Consider the following 22,188-nt stretch of genomic DNA (forward strand, 5'->3'; position numbering starts at 1 on the left):
CCCAGTAAAAAGTATTTATTTCAATTATGATAAGCTCCACATGTAGGGTGAAAAAATAGTTACAAAAAAAATCCCCCCATACCCCTCCTTTTACATATAAATATTAAAAATCCCTCTACATCTTTGCTTTCTGTCTAGAGCAAGAAGGTGCCCCATGAGACAACACGCAGCACCTGAGTTACTGTCAGTGGTTTCTTTTCTAAACCGCAAAAAAGAATATTAAAAGCCCCCGAGGAGGCACCTCGCCCCCATCCCTGCCAGCTTCTGCACTGGCACCAAACCAGCACTACAGGAATGGAGGTTTGGGGCCACACGGTGATTTTGAGGCTTGCAGTTCCTGGGCGTAGGGGCTGGGCACGGCAGCAAGCAAAGCAGCAGCAAGAACTGCCTGTGCTTGGCTGGAGAAGCTTCTGGGCCAGGCTGGGGCCAACCTCCCCTTATGAGGTCAGGAGGGATGCAGGGACTTTCCTGCAGCTGCTCTTGCCATGCTCCTGCTTTCTGGGCTCCCTTTTCCTTCCTCTCTGGCCGAGATGCAGCCACAGCCCTTGGGAAAGGCGCTGGCAGGACACAGGATCAGTGCAGTCCTTGTGTGCTGCTGCGCACCCAGCCTTGGGCTCTGCGAACCTGGGGATGGCCAGAACCAGACCATGCCCATGGGCAGAGGCAGAGCCGGGCCCTTCATCCCTGCCATCACCACCTCAGTTACATCTTTGGCACGTCAACTTTTCCCTTTGCACTCAGAAATTAAAGCTAATCCCAGGGGCTGCAGCATCCCAGCAGAGCCCTTCTGCAACCTGACAGGAGTCCCTAAGGGGGCTCCACCAATTCTGTCCCCAGACCCTGTCCCCCTTACCCCGTCAGCATCTTCTGGGGATGGTCCCTCCCGGAGGAACCCGGGCTCCAGGGCCGGCTGGTTCCAACCACAGCCCGGGCAGCCACATCTGGCTCCCCAAGCTGAGGAACCATCCCCACAGGGTGCTGTGCCCTGCAGCTGCACTAAGTAAAAAAGATAATTAATAAATATTCTAATCCTTTGCTAAAAACAAAAGAAAAAAAAAAAAAGCTTTAAAATGCATTTTCCCTGAAATTTTCCAGTGTATTCCAAAATGCATGAAAAATATATATATATATTTCCCCCCAAAATATATCTTAATCTACTTTCCATTCTTGTGTGCGCATCTTTGGAGAGAGGAAGGTATGCCAGGTGTATTTAGACACACAGCCAAACCTGCTGGCACCGTGGCGTTCCCTTTATCGCCTCGGAAGAGGTATTTGCTGGGGCAGCAGATCAAGATTGAGCACTGCGTGTGTAAATACAGGCAGTGCCCGCGGACACGTGCCTCGACACATGGCCTGGTCACGGTGGGAAAGAAAAACCCTCAAATCGAAGTCATTTCACCAGCGAGCGAGGGGAAGAGTTTTCACAGTGGATCGAACCTCGGACAACACCGGGGACGTGGGGCGCCGCTCCAGCGGGGAGCTGTGCAGTTCGCTGCACAGAGAAGTGGTTTCAGCCTCTTGAAAGGACCAGGGAAATTCAGCTGCCAGCAGAGGACGAAGCAGCTGGTTCCCTCGGGCATTCGCCCATCACCACACTTCGCACTTCTTGGGGGGGTTCATGGGGGAGCCCAGGGGGCAGCTGAAATGCTCCGCGAACTCCCAGGAGTTGGATACGGTGCCAATGACACGGAAGCGCGAGGGGCTGTGAGGGTCGGTGATGAGCCCTTCGTGCGAGCTCTCCGGCGTGCGAACCGAGCACCACACCTGCAGGCGGGGGGCAAGAGACACAGGTGCTGATGTCTACAACTGCAGGACCCCGCTCAGTGCCAAAGCCAACCTCCCCGCTGGTGGGACAGGGGCCAACACAGCTCCAGCTTTGTCTTGCTTTTTAACCAGCACCACCCTGACTTGGTTCTCCACCCACCAGACAGCATCTCCAGAGACCTCAGCCTTGCTGTCGTGTTCTCCCAACAGCATCTGGAAGCGTGCTTCCACAGATGGAAGGAACCCCAAAGGTGGAAGGAACCTCAAAAACCAGCATCATCCTCACTGCCTGTGGCTGAGAGACCTACCTGTGCGAAGCCAACGAAGAAGAGCTGGTGGTTGGTGAGGCCGAGGGTCGGGAGGGTTTCCTCTTCCCCGTTCTTTTTCAGCCAGTTCTGATACGCCTGGAAGCCGAGGAGCACAGTGGGTTCAGGGGATGGCACGGCCCCAGCCACCCCACGCCCCCTGCCACCTGGCCCCGGCCCCCCAGCCCTACCCGGTAGGCAGCCTTGAGGCCCCCATTGTCAGCGATGTTCTCCCCGAGGGTGTGCTTGCCGTTGACAGCCTCGCCGTTGATGGTGTAGTTGCTGTACTGCTCCACCATGCACGCTGTCTGCCGCTTGAAGGCCTCCACCGAGGAGTTCTTCCACCAGGGACGCAGGTTGCCGTCCTTGTCGTACTCCCGGCCTGCCAAAAACACGTCATGTCCTTTGCCTTTCCCACAGCCTCCCTGCCACCAGCTTGCCCACCCGGCCTGCCCATACCTTGGTCATCGAAGGCATGTGTCAGCTCGTGGCCCACCACCACACCAATACCACCGAAATTCAGCGACCTGTGGGAGGGCGATGCTGAGATTTAGCGAGTGGCCACTGCTCCCCACAGCCGTGAAATTCAGCATCAAGTTTGGGGATAGGAGGAAATTTGGGAGTCCTGCCCTCCTTTTTTTCCCTAGGCTCTCACTTGGGAGATGCGCGGGTGTAAAAAGGGGCCTGGAGGATCCCAGCAGGGAAGACGATCTCATTCTTGGTGGGAGAGTAGTACGCATTGACCGTCGGAGGCGTCATGCTCCACCTGTGGAGACAAGGACATGGCCAACAAAAACCCAGCACCGAGGTTTGCTCCAGCTCCATCCCTTTACAGTAGCACAAAGCCGTCAGCCCAAACTAACTCCCCCAAACCAGCATGGTCTAACGGGCACATTTCCAGCAAAACCAAACCCCAGCGTTCCACACAGTGGACAGGGGATATCACAATATTCCCACTGAGCACAACAGAGCCTGGCTGTGCCAAGTGGGGAAGAGGACTTACTGGTCCCGGTTTGGTGGTTTCCGGAGCTGGTCAGCAGTGACCCTGGCCGAGAAGTTGTAAAACTGCATGACATTCTCGAAGTAGAGGTCAGACACGGCCTCGTACTGTGGAAGAGCAAAGTGTGAGTGGCACACGGTGGTCGCCCGGCCTCGCTCTTCCCGGTGCATTCGTGTCTGAGCCTCTGGAGCCAGCAGGAGGCCAAGCTACACCCGCTCTCATTTCTCCTCCTCTCCGACAGCTGCGGAGCCTCAGGAGGACAATGAATCACTGTTACAGAACTCCATGTCCAGGCAGGGATCCCAAGGGCCCTGGCCACCCCAGGACTGGCTGCAGCTCTTCAGGAAGTCCCCAGAGAGGGGCCAAGGACAGAAGCGAGACCCTTCTGGAGGAGACGCAGGGCTCAAGGCTGCCCCTGGGCCATGGTCATGAGCACACACATCCTGCACATCCTGGTGGAGGTGGGGGGAAGGGAAAAAAAGAGACCCACGGGACATCATCCACCCGACTCACATCATTAAAGACTTTATCCAGCTCCTTGGGGTCCATGATGAACTTTGGGTAGCCGATCATGTTGTAGATGGCGTCCGCCTGGGGGTGACAAGGACTGAGGTGCTTTTGGTGCCAGGGGTGGGAGGACTGGCTCGCCTCCCCGCCGCTGCTCCCAGCGCCTCACCTTCTCCTTGGCAGATTTCCTCGTCTCTTCGTCCATCCACTGCAGGGTCTCCAGGCTTTCCTCGAAGGCTGTTTTAATCTCTGCGATCATTTCCTCCGCCTAGAGGAAACAAGGCGGTGCATTTTGGCCTGGAGAGCTGGCTTCCCACCCGAGCGAGTTCAAGGACCAACTCAAAACCCTTCGCACCAGAGGGGAGGAAGAGGCTGGGATGCCAAGATGGCACAGGGCAGGGACCAGTGAAAAACCCGGCGGACAGCAGCACACAGCAAACACAGTAATGTGGACACAGAAACATCGGCTTGCCCCAACAGGTCCACCACCGCAGCAGCTTTCCCAGCACCAGGGCTCGCGTGTTGCTGGGGCAGTGGAGACGTACCACCTGCTTGCTGTCCTCGGCGAAGGTGGCCTTGACGAACATGGCCCCCAGGGCAAAGCCCAGGTTGTTGTCTGTGTCGCTGATGCAGAACTTCCAGCGTGGGAGGCAGGTCTGCACGGGGCGAGAGGTGGCTGTCAGCGGTGGCACGGCACAGCCAGCACCCTCCCCGCTTCCCACCCCATCACCCTGCCTCGGGATCGGGCTTGCACAATGCTCTGCACCACAGATGTGAGCCCCAGACCTGCCCTACATCTGGTCTTGGATGCAACGTGATTGCTAAAAACTGCCAATGCTGCGTTGATGTAGGAGTCTGGGTATTTGGAAGCACTGGGGCTCCCCCCTCACCTTTTTCGTCCCGTACATCACTTCCATGAATTTCTCCTCAGCATCCTGGAAGCGCTGGTCAAGGAAGGGGCTGGTTTTCCGCACCAGGTTCCAGATCATGTAGTTGTTGAGGAGGCTGTGGCGAGAGGCAGTGAGCAGGCAGTGGGACACACCGGCCCACCCTGGGCACCTTTCCAGGTGGGCTGGGGGCTCTCACCATTTATCCGTGGCCAGGATGAGGTCAGAGACCTGCTCCAGGTACTCCTTGGCATAGACCACAATGGGCTCCGACTCGTTTAGCTCCACGGGGTGGAAGACCATGGAGAGGAAGGGCATCCAGTCCACAGCCGGTGCCAGCTCCTGCAAAAGCCACGCCACGGTTACAAGCTCAAAAACGGACCCAAGAGCCATCGGGGGTGGCAGCCGCCTCCCAAGCCGGTGGCTGTCACATCGGCCCCGGTTTGATGGATTTGGCTGATTTTGAAGAGGCCACTTCCCATAGCAGCAACATCCTCCAAAGGTCGGAGGGGACTAAACAATTTCCTCCCACAAAGGAAAAGAAAGCCGAGCGGGTGTCAAAACGCTGACAACGGGGTGGGGGGGAGGCACATTATGGCCCCTTTGGGGACACAGGGAGGTGGCCGGGCTGACGTCTGCAGTTGGACAGCGGGCAGCAGAGCTGGGAGTGCGTCAGCGCCTCAGCAGGACAGCCGCCAGCCCCGGTCCGGAGGCTGGGAGGAGCAGGTCAGGGTGGGATGTCCCCGCCAGGGACCCGGCTGCTGAGAATGGGCCAAACTATTGCACAAGCACTTCCCAGATGGTTTCGGCCAGCATTAGGACTTCCCTGGAGGAGCTGCGTCACCCCCTCCACCAGCCCCGCTTCCCAACCCCAGGTGCCCAGAAGCCTCACCCCGCTCCTACCTTCAGTTCTCCAGCCGTCATTTTGTGGTAGATGACCTCCTCGTCCCGGTGCTTCTCCTGAGGGATGGTGATGTTGGCCAGCGCGGTCTCAAAATCCAAGATCTGCTGCATCTGCTGCCGTGTCGACTCCTCGTCGGTGCCGCCCAGGAACATGCCCAGCTGCACCATGTAGTTCAGGTACCCGGCGAGCACCTACAGGGGGACGGGAGTGTCACCCACCCACGGCACCTCTCTGACAACCCCAACCCTCTGCCACCCTTACCTTCTCGTTCTCGGTCTTGTTCAGGTAGTAATCCCGCGACGGCAGGCCTAGCCCTGACTGATCCACCTGGATGACGTTGCTGTTGGAGTTTTTGGAGTCGGCGCTGACGTAGACGGAGAAGAAGGGTGAGGTGCGGTAGTGTGCTGTCACCTTCTGCAGCGTCGCGTTGAAGTTGTCCTCGGCCCAGGGGCCCGTGATGTTCCAGCCACCCAGCTGGGGAAGAGAGGGCTCGGGTAAGGAATGACTGCGTGCCCTTGATTAAATATCCTCCCGCTGCCCATCCAGGAAGGAAGAATCTTATGATGAGGCTAAAAAGCCCAGGAAGGGAAAGACCTGCCCATGCATCCGATAAATCACTGCCTCCCTTGGGAGAGCCAGCCCTGCGTGATGCTCTGCCCCAGAAATAAGAGAGTCTGGGGCTGCCCATAAATGAGCTCTTCCCCCCATTTTGCAGAGGACTCAGCCAACTGGGGAAGGGCCGAACCTTCTGGATGAGCTCCATGAGTGGGGCAGCTCGCAGCTCCTCGATCTTGCTCTCGTTCATGCAGGCCTGGTAGTAGCGCTGCGCCTTGCGCTCCGCCTCGCTCGACACGTTGGCTGTGGTGTTTTCTGCAGGAGGCACATGGGGTGGCTCGCGGGGGGCTCACGGAACCCGTAGGGGATGCCAGAGCCCCCAGCCTTCCACCAGAGAAATGCTCAGCCCCGTTTTGGGTAATGGCTCCAAAGAGGCACCAAAGGATCTCCCCGCCGGTTCCCCTGGCCCCGTCTGGCCTCCTGCCCCCATCTCCCCTCCCTCCAGCAGCAGCTGCTCCGGCTCTTTGGAAGAGATAGATAAAGAAAGAAAAACAAAAAGCACTTTTCCAGCAGCTCTGCCGTTCCCAGCATCACCCAGCCCCTTGTGCTGCCCTTGCCCCTGTGCTGGCACTCCCGGCTCGCTCCCCAGGCCTGTATTATTTATTTCTACAAGAAAGAACAATAAACCCATTTTTCTCCTCCGCCTCCAAAACCATCCTTTCTTCCCCATCCCCCCCCCTACAGCCCTGCTTCCCTGGAGTTTTTTTTCTTTCCTCATGACACAGCTTGCACCTTTGGCTTCCCAGCTGCATGGTTTTATTAACCGGGTCCCTCGGCTACGAGGAATTCAAGGAAATGCCGAGCGCGACCGCCTGGCTGGAGGCCCGGTCCCTTCTCCCGGTGCAGCGAGCGCCAGATTTCTGCGGGAAGAGCTGGGGACGAAGCCGTTCCCGCGCCACCCCCCTCCCGAAAGACAACGCTCTTCCCAAGCCTTCTCTTTCAGATAATCAGCCCCAGTGCCCAGCACAGTGGAAAGTGCTGATAAGGAGCCAGTTGTTTGCTCAGAGCTTGAACAAACCGTTCCTGCCGGCTGCTCGGATAAGCTGCCCCACTTTGGTGTTTGCGTGCAGAGGCTGAGCCCGGGGGTCCCTCCCTCTACTGGGGGGCTTCAGCCCCCAAAATAGCCAGACTGGGAGCCAGCTCCACCCAAAAAAAGCTCCACCAGCAGGGAAAGCTCCTCTACTCAGGGTGCTATCAAGGTGCTATGGTCTCCGTGTGCAGTCTGAGGTACAAACCCTGCATTTCAACGCTCCCAAGGACACCAGCACAGGTTCTGCAGAGCCAAGACCCTTCCCCTGCTCAGCTCCCTGCACCAAGGAGCTGCAACACCACGTTCAAAAATCCCAAGGGCATCCAGGAGAGCAAACATCCCCGGGACCTGCTTTCCAACGTCCTTGCAGTGCGTGCCTCGCAGACCGGTTTGATGCTGGCCTTTAAATCCAACCTTACATCCCTACAGGCATATTTTTGGCACCCCCAGACCTAGCGGGACTCCTCAGCACCACGCGTCCCACTGCTGCTGCTGCTCACCCAGCAGATGCTTCATGATGGCCTGGTTGTGCTCCCAGAGGTTGTTGAAGGTGCCCCAGCGTGAGTGGCCGTCGGGGAGAGGGTTGGCCTTAATCCAGCCTCCGCAGGCGTAGCCGAAAAAGTCCTCGCAGGGGTTCACCGCCCGGTCCAGTGAGCTGAGGATGGAGCTGGTGACGGAGATGCAGGCCTCCGACAGGCACACGGCGGATGGCCCTGGGGGTGGGCACGACAGGCTCAGCTCTGCCGCTGCAGCACGACAAGGGAGCATCCTGCCCCTCGCCCGGGTATCTCACCCCATGGCAAGGGATGTGGGCACACATCCTGCCCTGGAGCAAGAAGCATGGGCAAGGATCCCAGCCTGTGCCCAAGCATCCCACCCCAGGGTGATGGATGTGGGAGAGCATCCTGCCTGGGACCCAGCCATCCTCCCCCAGAGCAAAGGATGTGGCCAAGAATCTCCCCCTGTGCCCATGCATCCTGCCCAGTGCCCAGACATCCCACCCCAGGGAGAGGGATGCAGACGAGCATCCTGCCCAGCACTCGAGCCCCTCACCCCTGGGGGAAGGGAGCCAGGCGAGCACTGTCTGGTGCCCGAGCATCCCATCCGGTGCTCAAGCATCATGCCCTAGGCTGAGGGCTGCAGGTGAGCGTCCCCTCCCATGCCCCAGAACCCTGCCTGGGGGCAAGAGATGTAGGTGAGCATCCCACCCCATGTCTGGGCATCCCACAGGCTCCCTGCCCAGTACCCAAGCCTCCCACCTTAGGGCGAGGGATGCAGGCGAGCGTCCCAACCCCCACCCGAGCACCCTGCCCTGCCCAAGGGGCTCGGTCCCTGCGCGGCGCGGGGACTTACGGGCTCTGTACTGGAAGATGAGGCCCAGCAGGCACGCCGCCAGCACGGCCGCCAGCACGGCCACCAGGACCACGAGCTGTTTCTCAGGCCGTGTGCGCTGAGCCCAGCACCCCAGGCTGCTCCTCGGGCCGCAAAAATTCACCTGCGGGAAAAGCAGCGCCATTTCCCCATCGACGGCACGCAGGGAAAAGCCCACCAGCACATCCTCCATCCTCCCCCTTAACAAATCCATTTGCTTCCTACAGCCCGTGGCACGGATCGGGCCCGCTAAAACACGCCGTTTTCGGCTGGGAAAAGCCGCAGCTGCCTTCCAGAAACCCGCCAGGAAGGGCGGCACAATGGCAGGAAAGGGAGCGGGGTGAGCGCTTCGGCCGGCCAGCGGGATCACCTGCTAGCCTGTGCCACCCAAACCCTCAGCCCCCCCGCCACCTCGGGTGGTCCCCGTCCCTGTCCCCCCCCTCGAGTTGGGACAGGGTGGGGGACAAGACGTCGGGAAGTGCCGTAACAGGATACTCCTGCTCGGCTGAAAAACATCCCCAGGAAGCACGAGCCGACACGATGGCAAGTGGAGCTCCCTGCGGTGGCATGGCCATGCTGGGGACAGCAAAACAGCAGCAGAGCCCTGATTTTGGTGTGGAAAACGCTGTTCTGGGCAGAGATTACGGGGCTGCCAGCAGGGTGAGCACCAAGAGCATCGCTCCAGCCCCAAATCTTTCCCTGTGAGGGCGGTTTAACCAGCGAGGCCGGACGCTGGCGGCCACGGGCTCTTTTCCTGCCACCCGCAGCCCTTTTTAAGCCGCTTTCCCCGCTGCTCGGTGAGGAATTAGCCTAATCCCCTTTGTGCGGGGACAAAGCTCCCATCCTGTGCTAATTGCTCAGCCCAGCCCTAGTCCAGCCAGGAAGGGGTTCGGCCAGCAGAAAAGCTGAGCGCCCGAGCGCTGCGAACAGCAGAGGGGTCCGGCCCCACAGGATCCCCGCGGGATCCCCCACAATCACCACCACTTGCTCTGGGTTACGGGGACTGTGGGGACAGCCCCGGTGCCCCGAGGCACAGCCCCGATGGCTGCCAGGGGCGAGAGGAGCAAAGGGCAGCGGCTGGCAGCCAGCACAGCTCTGCCCAAGCCAGACTTTGCCCCAAGGGAAAGCGCCCAGCCCGGTGAAAACAACCCGTCCCAGGCAACCCTCTGCTGCTTGCCAGGACCTGAATTCTCCCCTTTCCCCCCCCCCCCAGCACTCGCACGGAGCCCCCACCTGGAAGCCGTTGGGGTACCCATCGCCTTCACTGATGGAGTCCAGGGGGTCTTCGTCATCCAGTGTTGCCCGCTTGTAGGTCGACATCTGCGAGGGCGGTGAGGAAACGGAGGGGCTGAGCGGCGGGGGGCCAGCACCCCGGCTGTGCCGAGGAGGAGGAAGGACGGCGGCAGGGGAACACACAGCCTAAGAGCCTCCTCCTTCTGCTCCGGGGAGCTGGACCCTGAATGGCTCCGGGCTAGCAAAGCGCCGAGCAGCCGCCGGAGGAACGTTACAGAAAGCGGCGTGGCCGGAGCCAAAAGCTGAGTGAACCCGAACCCGCCTCGCTTCCCCTAGGGATGGGTTGTGCAACCTCCCCTTCGCCAGGAATAATGCTGGTTCCTCCTCCATCGGCTCCCGGCCCCAGGACTGGGAGAGGGTCCCCGTGCCAGACTCACCATGGACTCGGGCAGCACTGGCGGCAAGGGACCTGCCTCTCACCCAGAGCCCGCAGCTCGCTTGCACCCTCCTGCCTGCCCCGCAAACCACATGCCCCCTGCCCCACAGCATCCCCCAAAACACCCCGTGGGGTCCCTCTGAGCACCCAAAGATGCTCAGAGGTGATGGCACCTTGTGTTTGGGCTGTGCACAGGCTCAGCAGACGGGCAAAGCGCCGCTTCCCTCCCGGCTCAGCGTCCCCAGGGCGTTACCTCGTGCCGAGGCAGGGGGGGCCCAGCTCTTATCTCAGCCCCCAGCAGAAAAACAAGGGGAAACCTCACAGGCTGGCAGACAGCCCTTATCGCGGCGCCGCTTCCTTCCCCCCTGGCACGGCCCTGCCACCGCGCACTGAGCCGCATTGTCCCCACAGGGACAACAGCAGGCACCCCAAAACCTTCCCCGGCCCCGCAGTGCCGCTTGGGTCCCATCACTCCCTGGCATCAAACCCTGTGTGGTGGGGAGGTGGGAGCAGGGGTCTGCACCCGTTTGGGTGGAGGTAGGGACATTGCCATCCTGTTGCCACCGCGTCCAAAGGGACACGGAGCCAGTATGAATCTGGCAGCACCCAAGCGCACAGCTGTGCCTCAGTTTCCCCATCGCTCAGAGAGCAACAAAAGCAGCCAGAACTGGGGAGATCCAAAGTGCTAAGGCCGCTCTGGACAGAAATGGTACAAAACCACCCAAAAATCAGCATTTTGGGGGTTGCCCAGATGGGGAGTGTTCTTTGTGGCAAGGCGAGTGCAACGAAAGCCTCAGTCCCCAGCTATCCAGAGGACGAACAGGCCCGGGGGTGGAAACATGCCCCGGCCCCAATAACGCCCGATGACGACAACGCCGCCGTGAAGCTTCCCAGCCCGCCCGTTGCACAACCACTAATTGAGCCCAGGGCTCTGCCCGGATCCCAAATCGCAGCCTGGGTTTAATTAGCCGCAGGCACGAGGGCGAGCGCGTGCACCAGGGCGGCCGAGGGCAGCACCCTGCAGCACCCACCTGGGGATGGGAAAGGGCTGAAGGCAAAAGGCCCTTTCCCTCCTGGCTTGTGCAAAAAGCTCCGTTTCCAGACCTAAAATCTCCTCCGAGCACTCGCCTCGAGGCTGCACTTCTGCCTGAGAACTGTGCAGGGAGAAAAAGCTTCAACTGCAGGATTTTATCGCTGGCGAAATCTGTTTTCTCTCTTTCTTTTTTTTTTTTTTTTTTTAATTCCTCCCCTCTCCCTTTCTCTCCTTGTTTTTGCACTTCGCACATGGCTGGAATTCACAGCTCCAGGCTCATGCAGGGGGGGTCTGGTCACGGGGCTCTGTGAATCCCCAGTGGGGCTCCAAAGCACCAGCGTGGGCCAATTCCTGGAGTCCGAGCCTTCAGCCAACGCTTTCACTCCGTTTCCTGAGGAAATGAGGCTTTTCGGCAATCCCCCATCCCGCCTGCCTGCCCCTGCAGCCCCCTGAGCAGCTCCAGCCCAGCCCAGACCGAAAACAGCAGGAAAAAGGGCAAAACACATCTGACCCCCCCGCATCGCTCCCTGTGCCGTGCTGCCTCAACCCCGTATTAACCATCAGAGAATCCACGCCGAGCTTCAGCCCCTAGAGCCCCCCTGGGGGCTGCCACAGCGCATCCTCAGGGGGTGGCCAGACACCCATCCCCCGCCTCAAATTGTGGAAAATCGGGTTTTTAGGTATTTACTGCACCCACATTACTCCCCCCAGCGTAAAGCAGCACCCATAGGCGCTCCCACCCCTTGCTTGCAGAGAGGGGGAACGCCCTTTTTTTCTGGTCAAAAAGGGGTGTTTTTATTATTTTGTCTTTTTTTTTTTTTTTTTTTTTTTGGGGGAGGGGGGGGGGTCCCAGCTCCAAAGTTTGCCGAAATCGCATCACAAACCCACACGGGCTGGGGGGGGGGGGGGGGGGTGTGCAGGGCGATGGGGGGGGGTGGGGGGGACCAAGCTTAAACCCCACACCCTCCAAACTCCCCGCAAGGCCTCAAAAACCCCCGACACTCCCCAAAATTCGCTTTTATCCCCCCCCCGCAAGCCCCGTGCTCGGGGCCGGGGGCCCCTCACCGCGGCCTCGGGGCGCCGCCGCCGCCGCCTCCCGGGCGCCATTTCGGAGCCAGCGCTGCCCCCGCCGGCCCCGGCGCCTCCGCTCCGCGCCGCCCCCGCCCCGCTCCCGGCCACGGTCCCCGGTCCCCGGCCCGGTGCCGGTCCCCAGCGGCCCCCCCCGGGCTCCCTCCGCCGCCCCCCCCCCCCCGCGGGCGGCACCGCCCCCGCCCCGCACCCCGGGGTGCCCCCGGCGCCGCCGCGGCCTGCGGCCGGCCCGGCCCCGTTACGGGGGATGCCCGAAGGGGGGGGGGGGGGGGGTTAATTAGCAGCTGCTTGCGTTAATGAGGGGGGGCGAGGAGGAGTCGGGGGGGGTTGGGGGAGCCGCCGGGTTCGGCTGAGGCTGGGGGGTGCGGGGAAGAAAATTTTGAAAAGCTTTGAAAAGGAGTAAAAAGGGGCTGAAAAGCGGGAAAATATCAATAACCATCAAATAACCAGCAGCAGCAGCGCGGGGGGGCCGCCCCCACCCGCCCCGTTCCGCGCTGTGCCCCCCCCCCAGCTGCTGGAGGGGAGGGGGGGGGGGGGGCACCTCCCTGCGCCTCCCCCTGAGAGCCAAGGCTGGGGGGGGGCACCCACAGAGCCCGAAGGAGAAGCGGGGGGGTCCGGGGGGGGGGACTTTGTGGCGGGGGGGCCCCGCACTCACCATGGCTCCGAGCCCCGTTGCTGCGCGCTGCGGCCCCGGGGCGGCGCGGGGCGAGGATGCACCTGGGCCGGCAGCGCCAATGGGGCGGCGGGGCCGCGCCTCCGCTACGCCGTTAACTCCTTCGGGGGCCGGGGGGGCGCCGGGGGGGCGCCGGGCGACGAGCACCCGCCGGGGAGAACGCTGCGAAGTGGGGTGCTCCCAGCGCGGGGATGGGGAGAGGGAGAACTGGGGACTGGGGGAGGAACTGGGAACCGGGGGGGGGGGGAACTGGGAACTGGGGGGGAACTCGAAATTATGGGGGGAACTCGAAATTGGGGGGGAACTCGAAATTAGCGGGGAAACTGGGAATTAAAATAAACGAGTGTGCAAGCGCGCAACGCTGTGAGTGCGTGGGCGTGCAGCTGTTCGAGCACCCACGTGTGCAAGCAGCCGTTGCACAGGGGTGCAAGGATGCAGCCGTGCAAGGAAGGCTGTGCAGAGCGGTTTTGCAGCCAGCCAGGTGTTGCTTGCAGTTGTGCAAGGGGGCAAGCGTGCAATTGGTCCGGCATGTGCACACACGATTGTGCAAGCACACGAGCACAAAGTTGCATGTAACCTCACAGTTGTGCAAGCACCCAAGTGCATGATGGTGCAAGGATGTCAGCCTGCAATTTTGTGTGCATGCGAGCGTGCAGCCTTACAGGTGTGCAAGCGTTCAATTTTGCACATACGTGAGCACAGTACCCTGGGCACTCCCACAGCCCCTGGCTGCAGCCTTGTCCTTGAAGGGTTTGTATTATATGTTTAGCAACCCCTTGAAGGGTTTGTATTTTTTTTCCCACCCACACTCGGAGCCTGGTTTTGTGCTCGCATCAAGGAGTTCCCCATCGTGCGGCTTTCTGTGCGCAGGGCTAACGAGCTCTCCGCTGCGCTGTCCCTCGTTTGCTGTCCCACACGGCTTCCCACGGGACAGCGGGGACGGGGCTGCGCTGCTGCCCCCATCCCCTGCCCCAGCCGGGGGGCTGAGCACCCACACTCTCAGCGCATGCATGAGGCCAGTCCCGGTGGCACCCCGAAGCCTTCAGGGAGCGGATTTTTGGGCTGAGGCCGCCACCTTCTGGGAAACCACCAAGAGCTCCACGGCCACCCACGGGTCCCCCCACGACGTAGCCGCCTCCGTCCCCAGCAGAGGGAAACTGAGGCCGGGGAGGCCGGCAGCCTCCCGAGGCCGAAAGCAGGGCCCCGGGCCTCGACCCCGAGCCGTGTCCCGGCATGCCGGGGCGCGTGGCCAGGCCTTGGCACGCCGTCCTCGTGCACCGTTTGCAAGAGGAGCCGCGAGCCGGGACGTGTCGGGCTGCAAACAGCCTCCTGTTTATTGTAGGACCTACCGCAAAACCCTGCGGGGGTGCAGGCGGCCGGTGGGGGCACGGAGGTGAGAGCGTGCCCCGAGTCCCTCACCCCGACCCCAAAATGGGAGAGGGCGTGCACGGGTGAGCGGGGACAGAGCGGGGCAGCTGGGGGGAGTCTGCTCAAAAGGAGAGGGGGGCGAGGGGAGGGGGAAGCCGAGCACAACCCCAAAGCAGACACCAGAGAGTCCACAGCTGGGGGCGGGGGGGGAACCCCAAAGTGTTGCAACACGCCTGCCCTCGCTGGCTGGTCTGGGGGGAGGAATTAGGCACCCCCCAGGACACATCTGCTCCCCCCGCACCCCTCTTTCCCCCGACGCCCCCTCGCGCACAAGGGGCTCAGCACCCCCGGCAGCGCTTATCCCCCCCCCGAGTCCCCCCAGTCCTCCCAGTCCTCCCAGTAAAACCCGGCAGAGGGCACCAGTAAGCCCAGTTTGCTGCCTCCCACCCCCCCACACGCGTCCCCCCCCCCCCCACTCTCCGTGCTGGCAGCGGGTGGAGGGTGGAGGAAGGGGAGGAGGAGGAGGAGGCGAAGGCCAGGGCCGGGGGGATTTAAGGGCTCGCTGTCCCCCGCCCGCCTCCGCTCCGCCGGCCGGGAGGGACACGGGCGACAGCGCCCAAGTTTGTGCGGGGACGTCCCCGGGCTGGCGGTAAGGGACCCCCGCGGCCACCGGGAGAGACCCCGGGCAGGGCCGGGGGGCCGGGGGCGTGTGGCGGGGACACGGGGGCGCGGTGGGGACACGGGAGCGCAACAGGGATGTGGATACGGGATGGGGACACGGGCTTGCAGAGGGGATGCGGGGGCACCAGGGGGATGCAGGGATACGGTGGGGACACGGGCATGTGGTGGGGACAGACTTGCAATGGGGACACGGGCGTGCAATGGGGACATGGGTGTGCAATGGGGACGGGGGTGTGCAATGGGGACGGGGGTGTGCAATGGGGACGTGGAGGGGCAGTGGGGACACGGATACGCAGCTGGGATGTGGATGTGCAGTGGGGACACGCGATGGGGAAAAAGATGTGCACTGGGATGCAGGCATGCGATGGGACACGGGCACATGCTGGGGACATGAGGTGGGGACATGGCATGCATGTGGTGGGGACACATGCAAAGGGGGACACAGACACGGTGGGGACAGGGACATACGATGGGGTGCCAATGTGCGTAGGAACGGACACATGTAATGGGACAGGGAGGTGTGATGGGGACAGGGACATGCCGTGGGGACACAGACGCAAGACGGGGACCCCAGTGTGCAATGGGAACACAGACGTGATGGGGACGCAGCCAGACAATGGGGACAGGGACATGTGATAGGGACACAGCCGTGTGGAGGGGACCCCAACATGCGTAGAGCACACCACGTGCAGCGGGGCTGGGGACATGGACACGCAGCAATGGGGCACCGGTTGTGGGGGTGAGGGAGGGGGTGTGCCGCCGTCCCCCAACCCGGTTGGTGCCAGCGAGGTGACGCCCCGCGGCAGGGGGCTGACATGTCCCAGTGGGGGCACAGCCGTGACCGTGCAGGGAGGGGACAGTCCCCTCTGTCCTCGCTTGGTTAATCCCGGGGGCGAAGGTCTGGGTGAGCAGAGCGGGGAAACTGAGGCACAGGGAGGGGAGGGTGCTGAGCCCCCGCAGCTTTCTCTCACCCAGCCCCTGCTGCTGGTGCAAGGAAGACAAGCGTTGAAGGGCACGATGAAGGCTTTCCTCCTCACCCTCCTGGCCCAGCTCTGCTTGGCATCGCTGGTCCCCGGTAGGTGGGGTTTGGGGGGGCTGCGCCCCGGCAGTGGGTGCGTTTGGGTGCCGCTGAGCCCTGTTGGTCTCCCTGCACCCTGGCAGAGAACGAGAAGGACCCCGAGTACTGGCGGCAGCAGGCGCAGGAGACACTGCGTGATGCCCTGCGGCTCCAGCGCCTCAACCAGAACGTGGCCAAAAACCTCATCCTCTTCCTGGGTGACGGTGAGATGGAGACCCCCCAGCGGGGGGCTATGGGGTGCGGTGTGGGGCAACAGAGGGCTGCAAGGATGGGGCAGTGCAACAAAGGGGGTGCAACAAGCAGGGCATTGGGATGTGTTGGGTGCTGTGATGCATTGGGTGCTGTGATAAACTGGGTGCCACAATGCATTGGGTGCTGCAATAAGTTGGGTGCTGCAATGACTTGGGTGCTGCGATGAACTGGGTGTTGCGATAAGTTGGGTGCTGCAATAAACTGGGTGCTGCAGTGAATTGGGTGCTCGATGAACTGGGTGCCTCGATGAACTGGGTGCTGTGATGAACCGGGTGCCTCAACGAATTGGGTGCTGTGATGCATCGGGTGCTGCAATAACTTGGGCACTGCACTACACCGGGTGCTGCAATACGCTGGGCTGCACTGGGCACATGCCACCAGCTGGCACCTGGCCCGTGGCTGGCGGCGCGGTGACGGGGCGCCCACCCCGCAGGCATGGGTGTCTCCACCGTCACGGCCGCCCGCATCCTCAAGGGGCAGCTGCAGAACCGCAAGGGCGAGGAGAGCCTGCTGGAGATGGACAAGTTCCCCTACGTTGCCTTGGCCAAGGTGAGCCCCCGGGGCCAGACCCTGGCTCCTGCGGGATGGGGGCTGCACGCCACAAGGTCGCAGGCAGGCGGCCGTCATCGACCGGAGCCGAAATTAGGTCACGGGCGGGCGAGTGGAGCTGGCTCACGCCCCATGCCCGGCCGCCGTGCCAGGGCTTGGCTCTGTGGGAACGGGGGGGCAGGACGAGGCTGCCCAGCCATGGGAGCCAGAATCCCCCCCCCTTCTTCCCCTGGGGCTATTTTGCTGAAAAAAAGGCGCTTTTTTTTTATCAAACTGCAAGCCCCGGTTGCCTCCTTTCACCCCATCTCTGCAAGGGATTCTTGTGACAGTGCAAAAGTTGCTGGCTTTGCTCTCCCTGCCTAAAAATGGGCTGAAAAGGGGCTGAAACCATCAAAACACAGCGAGGGGATGACACACACACAACAAGGGCTGTGAGGGGCAAAAGAAGGGGCGCTCGGGCATGATGCGGCTGAGCAATGCAGGAGGGAAGCCCTGGGATGTGTGATGGTGAGGATGATGACAGTGAGGATGATGATAACAACAGAGGGTCGCTTTATTCCCTGCCACCCCCCCCCAGACCTACAACACCAACGCTCAGGTGCCCGACAGCGCGGGCACGGCCACCGCCTACCTCTGCGGTGTCAAAGCCAACGAGGGGACGGTGGGCGTCAGCGCCGGCGTCACCCGCGACCGCTGCAACACCACCAAGGGCCAGGAGGTGACCTCCATCCTCCGCTGGGCCAAGGATGAAGGTGAGCTGCCGGTGGGCGTGGGGATGGGGCAGGAATGCTGGGTTTTGGGGCCGTTTCCACCATTGCCCCATGAACCTCGTGGCGCAGGCAAGGCAGTGGGCATCGTCACCACCACGCGGGTCACGCACGCGACGCCCAGCGCCGCTTACGCCCACTCTGCCAACCGCGACTGGTACTCGGATGGAGAGATGCCCCCGGACGCGCTGGAGGGTGGCTGCAAGGACATCGCGCGGCAGCTGGTGGAGAACATCCCCGACATCGAGGTGGGCACGGGGCTGGGGACACCCCGAGGGAAGGCGTGTGGGCTCAGCACCACCTCTGGGCACAGGGCTGGGACCCTTGGGAGGTGGGTGAGCAGCCAGGATCCCCAGTAGGCGCTGGGCTGGGACCACCTCTGGGCACAGGGCTGGTGCTCCAGGGGACAAGGGGCTGGGGCCACCCATGGGTGATGGGCTGGGACCTGGCACGTGCTGGGCTGGGACCACCAAAGGGTCCAGGGCCAGGACAGTGGGTAAAGACAGGGCCAGGAGCACCAGTGGGTGCAGAGTCAGGACCTCCAGGAAGATGTGGGGCCAGCATCCCCGGTAGCTGTTGGGTTGGGAGCACTGACGGGCACAGAGGCAGGACCCCCAGCAGATGGGGAGCCGGGCCCCCCAGTGCCCAACCCCAGCTTCCCTCAGCCCACAGAACCCAGCTGCACCCATGGGCTCAGGGTGCCAGCACCGCAGCAGGCATCCCAATCTCACGCTGAGACACAAACCCCTTTCTCATGCTTCCCATGCCCAAAAAGCTGCATTTTCCCCTCAGTTCTGCCCCTCATTGTGGATTTGCACAGAAATTCAGCCCTGTAAATAAATACACTTCTGTACTTCAAAATAGCCCCAAAGCAAAACATCTAAGCCTGTTATTTGGCTGTTTAATAGCCTCTTCTTCTGTTTTTTTTCCCTTTAATATAATTTCAACTCTGTCCCAGGCTGGAAATAATTATATAGTGGGGAAGAATTTTTTTTTCCCTTTCTCCCTCTTCTTCCCTTAATAATTTTGGTGTTGTTGTTTTGCTGCTTTATAATTCACCTTCTGCAGGGCGAGGGGTGTGGGGGGGGAGAGAATAAAAAAAAAAAAAAAAATCTCTGCCTAGTTATAAATAACGGAAGCCAAATAACTCGGGCTCCAAAGCAAACAGCCGGAGCCACGGGATGAGGCTCCGTCCCGGCGGGTTCATGCGGGGACCCCGGCAGGGAGCATCCCTGCCCGCCGCCCCTGGCGAGGAGGGAAAAAAAAAGCCAAAGCTACTGCTGGAAATGGTTATTTCTGTCCTCAGTGTAATTAATAGTAAGAGATTCAGAGTTATTTCTAGCGAGGTGAAATTCCTCGGGTGTTTTCTCCTGGCTTTGCACACCGCCAGGGTTTTCCTGGACATCATGCTCCAGCAGCCTCCCACCAACCCAGCTCCGTCTCCTCAGGGTTTGCCTCCCTTCCTTTTTTTTTTTTTTCTTATTTTGTAGGGGGAAAAATAATTTTAAAAAGAGACTGTAGTTGCGTTTCTAAGCCCGGGAGTGGGTTTTTCCCCGCAGGTGATCCTGGGCGGCGGGCGGAAATACATGTTCCCCAAAAACGCCAGCGACGTGGAGTACCCGCAGGAGGAGAAGCACCGGGGCACCCGCCTGGACCGCCGGGACCTGGTGCAGGCGTGGCACGACACCAAGCCCCCGGGGAAGGTGACGGGGACGTGGGGGCCGCGCTAGGGTGTCCCCCCCAACCCCCCCCAAACCCGTAGAGCTGCTGCTGCTGCTCCTCAGCGGGAAATGTTTTGGGGAGGGGGTGAAAGGCGGCTGCGGGGCTGGGGACGGGGGCTGGTCCCACATGTGAGGTGACGAGCTGTGGGGCTCTGTCCCCCCCCCACAGGTCGCCAAGTACGTGTGGCACCGGCGGGACCTGCTGGCGCTCAACCTCAGCCGCGTCGACTTCCTCCTGGGTGAGTCCCGGGGTGCCCCCAGGCCCCCAGCACCCCGGGGAGGATGGGATTTCTGCCCCCTCCCCCCCCCCCCGCCCCCAGCATGTAATTTTTTTTGTCTCTACCTCCTCCGTGCAATTTTCCAGCCCCTTGGGGATGCAGGATTCGGCTGGGTGGGAGGAAGGAAGGGCCGGGAGCATCCCTTGGCTCCTATCTAATCGCCAGCCTGGGGAAGGGGATCCGGCGCTGGGCAAAACACTTGAGCCAGCACAAAAAGCTCCCAGCACAGGGTTGGGAAAGGGCATTCCCACCCCCAGCATCGCTGTCCCTAGGTCTCTTCGAGCCCGGCGACATGGTGTATGAGCTGGACAGGAACAACGAGACGGACCCGTCCCTCACTGAGATGGTGGCCGTGGCTATCAGGATGCTCCAGAAAAACCCCCGGGGCTTTTTCCTGCTGGTTGAAGGTGGGGGGTAAAGGGGAGGGGGGAGGCAAAGCGGGGGTCCAGAGGGGAATGAGGAGGGTGAGGAGGATGCAAAGCAGGGAATAAAGAAATAAAGAGGGCACTGGGGGTGCAAGGGGTGAAAGGGAGAGCAATGGGGGGGTGCAAAAAGGGGGGTGAGGGAGCACAAGGGGGAGGTGCAGAAATGGAGAAAGGAAGGCAATGGGGGGTGTAAAGGGAGAAAGGAGGATGGGGGCGTTGCAAAAGGGAGGTGAAAGGGGGAAGAGATGGGATGGGGGATGCGAAAAGCAGGCATAAAGAGGGAGCTGGGGTGCCACGGGGGGACCAGGGAGGGCAGCGGGCGCACAGGGGTGCTGAGCGGAGCTGGGCCGGGCACAGGCGGCCGCATCGACCACGGGCACCACGAGGGCAAGGCGAAGCAGGCGCTGCACGAGGCGGTGGAGCTGGACCGTGCCATCGGGCTGGCTGCCCGCCTCACCTCGCCCCAGGACACGCTCAGCGTCGTCACCGCCGACCACTCGCACGTCTTCACCTTTGGCGGCTACACCCCCCGCGGGAACCCCATTTTTGGTGAGACACCTCGCCCCCCCCCCAGCCCCAGCATGGGGACACCCTGGGGACGTGCCCGCGGTGCTGACGGTGCTGCCGCTGCCAGGTCTGGCACCAATGCAGAGCGATGTGGACCGCAAGCCCTTCACCTCCATCCTCTATGGCAACGGCCCTGGCTACAAAATTGTGGGGGGTGAGCGTGAAAACGTCTCAGCCGTGGATTTTGGTACGTGCACCGGGGGCAAAACAACCAGAAACGGTGGCGGCGGTTCAAACTATTGCTGCTTTTTAACTTGTTGTTTTCATTTTGTTTATTTATTTACCCCTGCCCAGCGCACGCCAACTACCAGGCACAGTCAGCTGTGCCACTGCGCCAGGAGACCCACGGCGGTGAGGACGTGGCCGTCTTCGCCCGTGGCCCCATGGCCCACCTCCTGCACGGGGTGCACGAGCAGAACTACATCCCCCACGCCATGGCGTACGCTGCCTGCATTGGCCCCAACCGAGCCCACTGCAATGCCGCCGGGCGCACCGCCGCCGCTAGCCCCCTCCTCCTGCCCTTCCTCACCCTCCTCCTCCTCCTCTGTTAGAGCATCTCTTGCAAAACATCGACGGGGGGGATTTTTTTTTTTAATCCTCTCTCCTCTCCACCCCCCCCCTTTTTTTTTTCTGGGGTAGCGGCGCCCGGGAAAAGGCAAAAAAGAAAGACTCAGCAGAGCAAAAGCAGCCGCCCGCGGTTTCGGTGGCCACCGCGTGCTGGGCTCTGCCCCTGTAAATACACCGTTCCTCCCTGTCATTAGCGCTGCCGTGGGATTCGGGCTCAGCGCTGCGGCCGGAGCCCTCCTGAAGCAGGAGGGGGGAGAGGCAGCGGGGTCAGCCCCGAAACGTGCGGTGCCAGCACGGCTGAGACCAACCCCGGCACCCAACTCATCGCACGAGTGAGTGGGCAACTGGAAGGCACCCGCGGGTGGGGAAGCGGCAACTCACCAGGCGCTCCCTGCCTCGTTTTGCCTCTTTTGTGGCTTTTTTTTTTTTTGTTCTCCTCTCTTTTTGGCCTGAAAAATCCTTTGGTTTGAGGCCGTTTGCTGCCCGGGGCCTTCTCAGCAGTTTGGGGACTCAGCACTGCACGGAGAGCGGAGCCGAGATGGATTTAGGGGGCAGCACCCAGTGCTGCTCGTCCCTCGTTAGCCTCTGGTAATTGGGGAGGGGGCCGCGTTGGGAGAGGGTGGGGGGGGGGGGGGCTCGGGGTGCACTTTGGGGGGCGGCTGTTGAGGAGTCGGGGGGTTGAGAAGTAGGGGGAGACCCCAGAGAGCGGCTCTGGGTGTGCAAATGGTGCCCCGTGTGTGCAAGTTGTGTCCAGGGTGAGCAAAAGCTGCTCTGAGTGTGCAAGGGGTGCTCTGAGTGTGCACATCTGACCGCTGCAGCTGCTGCCCTGGGTGAGCAAAGGGGGCCGTGCACATGCAGATGAGGCCTTGCATGTGCAAATGCAGCCTTGCACGTGCAAATGCCACCCTACATGTGCAAATGGAGCCTTGTGCATGCAAATTCCACCCTACGAGTGCAAACGGTGTCCCGGATGAGCGAAGGGGGCCATGCACACGCAGATGGCACCGTGCACAAGGCAGTGCCCTGGCTGCACGAGCAGCACCATGCCCGTGCAGCTGCTTGCTCAGATATGCAACCGTGCACATGCA

At 61.6% G+C, this 22,188-nt stretch overlaps 2 protein-coding genes across 5 annotated transcripts; one reads left to right on the forward strand and one right to left on the reverse strand.

The window, feature by feature from the left end:
* Nucleotides 1-12,885, reverse strand: ECE1 (endothelin converting enzyme 1). 3 transcript variants are annotated; one of them, XM_082777230.1, is made up of 18 exons: nucleotides 12,830-12,885; nucleotides 9,617-9,703; nucleotides 8,366-8,507; nucleotides 7,513-7,725; nucleotides 6,113-6,237; nucleotides 5,629-5,841; nucleotides 5,367-5,558; nucleotides 4,663-4,805; nucleotides 4,467-4,581; nucleotides 4,122-4,232; nucleotides 3,746-3,844; nucleotides 3,583-3,660; nucleotides 3,073-3,176; nucleotides 2,725-2,835; nucleotides 2,529-2,596; nucleotides 2,261-2,451; nucleotides 2,073-2,168; nucleotides 1-1,764 (listed from the first exon to the last, which is right to left on the reverse strand). In XM_082777230.1, the coding sequence occupies exons 1-18, from the start codon at nucleotides 12,830-12,832 to the stop codon at nucleotides 1,588-1,590; spliced, it is 2,268 nt and encodes a 755-aa protein (XP_082633356.1). In that variant the 5' UTR covers nucleotides 12,833-12,885; the 3' UTR covers nucleotides 1-1,587. The 3 variants fall into 3 exon arrangements, with proteins under 3 accessions (XP_082633356.1, XP_082633357.1, XP_082633358.1); XM_082777231.1 differs by lacking the exon at nucleotides 12,830-12,885 and adding an exon at nucleotides 10,226-10,303; XM_082777232.1 differs by lacking the exon at nucleotides 12,830-12,885 and adding an exon at nucleotides 10,246-10,265.
* A 1,869-nt stretch (nucleotides 12,886-14,754) lies between these two features.
* ALPL (alkaline phosphatase, biomineralization associated) lies at nucleotides 14,755-21,681 on the forward strand. 2 transcript variants are annotated; one of them, XM_082777181.1, is made up of 12 exons: nucleotides 14,755-14,864; nucleotides 15,857-15,971; nucleotides 16,058-16,177; nucleotides 16,660-16,775; nucleotides 17,353-17,527; nucleotides 17,615-17,790; nucleotides 19,102-19,245; nucleotides 19,433-19,502; nucleotides 19,814-19,948; nucleotides 20,324-20,515; nucleotides 20,601-20,720; nucleotides 20,828-21,680. In XM_082777181.1, exons 2-12 carry the CDS (start codon nucleotides 15,914-15,916, stop codon nucleotides 21,082-21,084), a joined length of 1,563 nt encoding a protein of 520 aa, XP_082633307.1. In that variant the 5' UTR covers nucleotides 14,755-14,864; nucleotides 15,857-15,913; the 3' UTR covers nucleotides 21,085-21,680. The 2 variants fall into 2 exon arrangements, with proteins under 2 accessions (XP_082633307.1, XP_082633308.1); XM_082777182.1 differs by having other exon boundaries at nucleotides 14,771-14,864; nucleotides 15,872-15,971; nucleotides 20,828-21,681.
* The last annotated feature ends 507 nt before the right edge of the window (nucleotides 21,682-22,188 follow it).

This window comes from Aythya marila, assembly GCF_965140915.1.
Source record: "Aythya marila genome assembly, chromosome: 21".
Taxonomy (NCBI): domain Eukaryota; kingdom Metazoa; phylum Chordata; class Aves; order Anseriformes; family Anatidae; genus Aythya; species Aythya marila.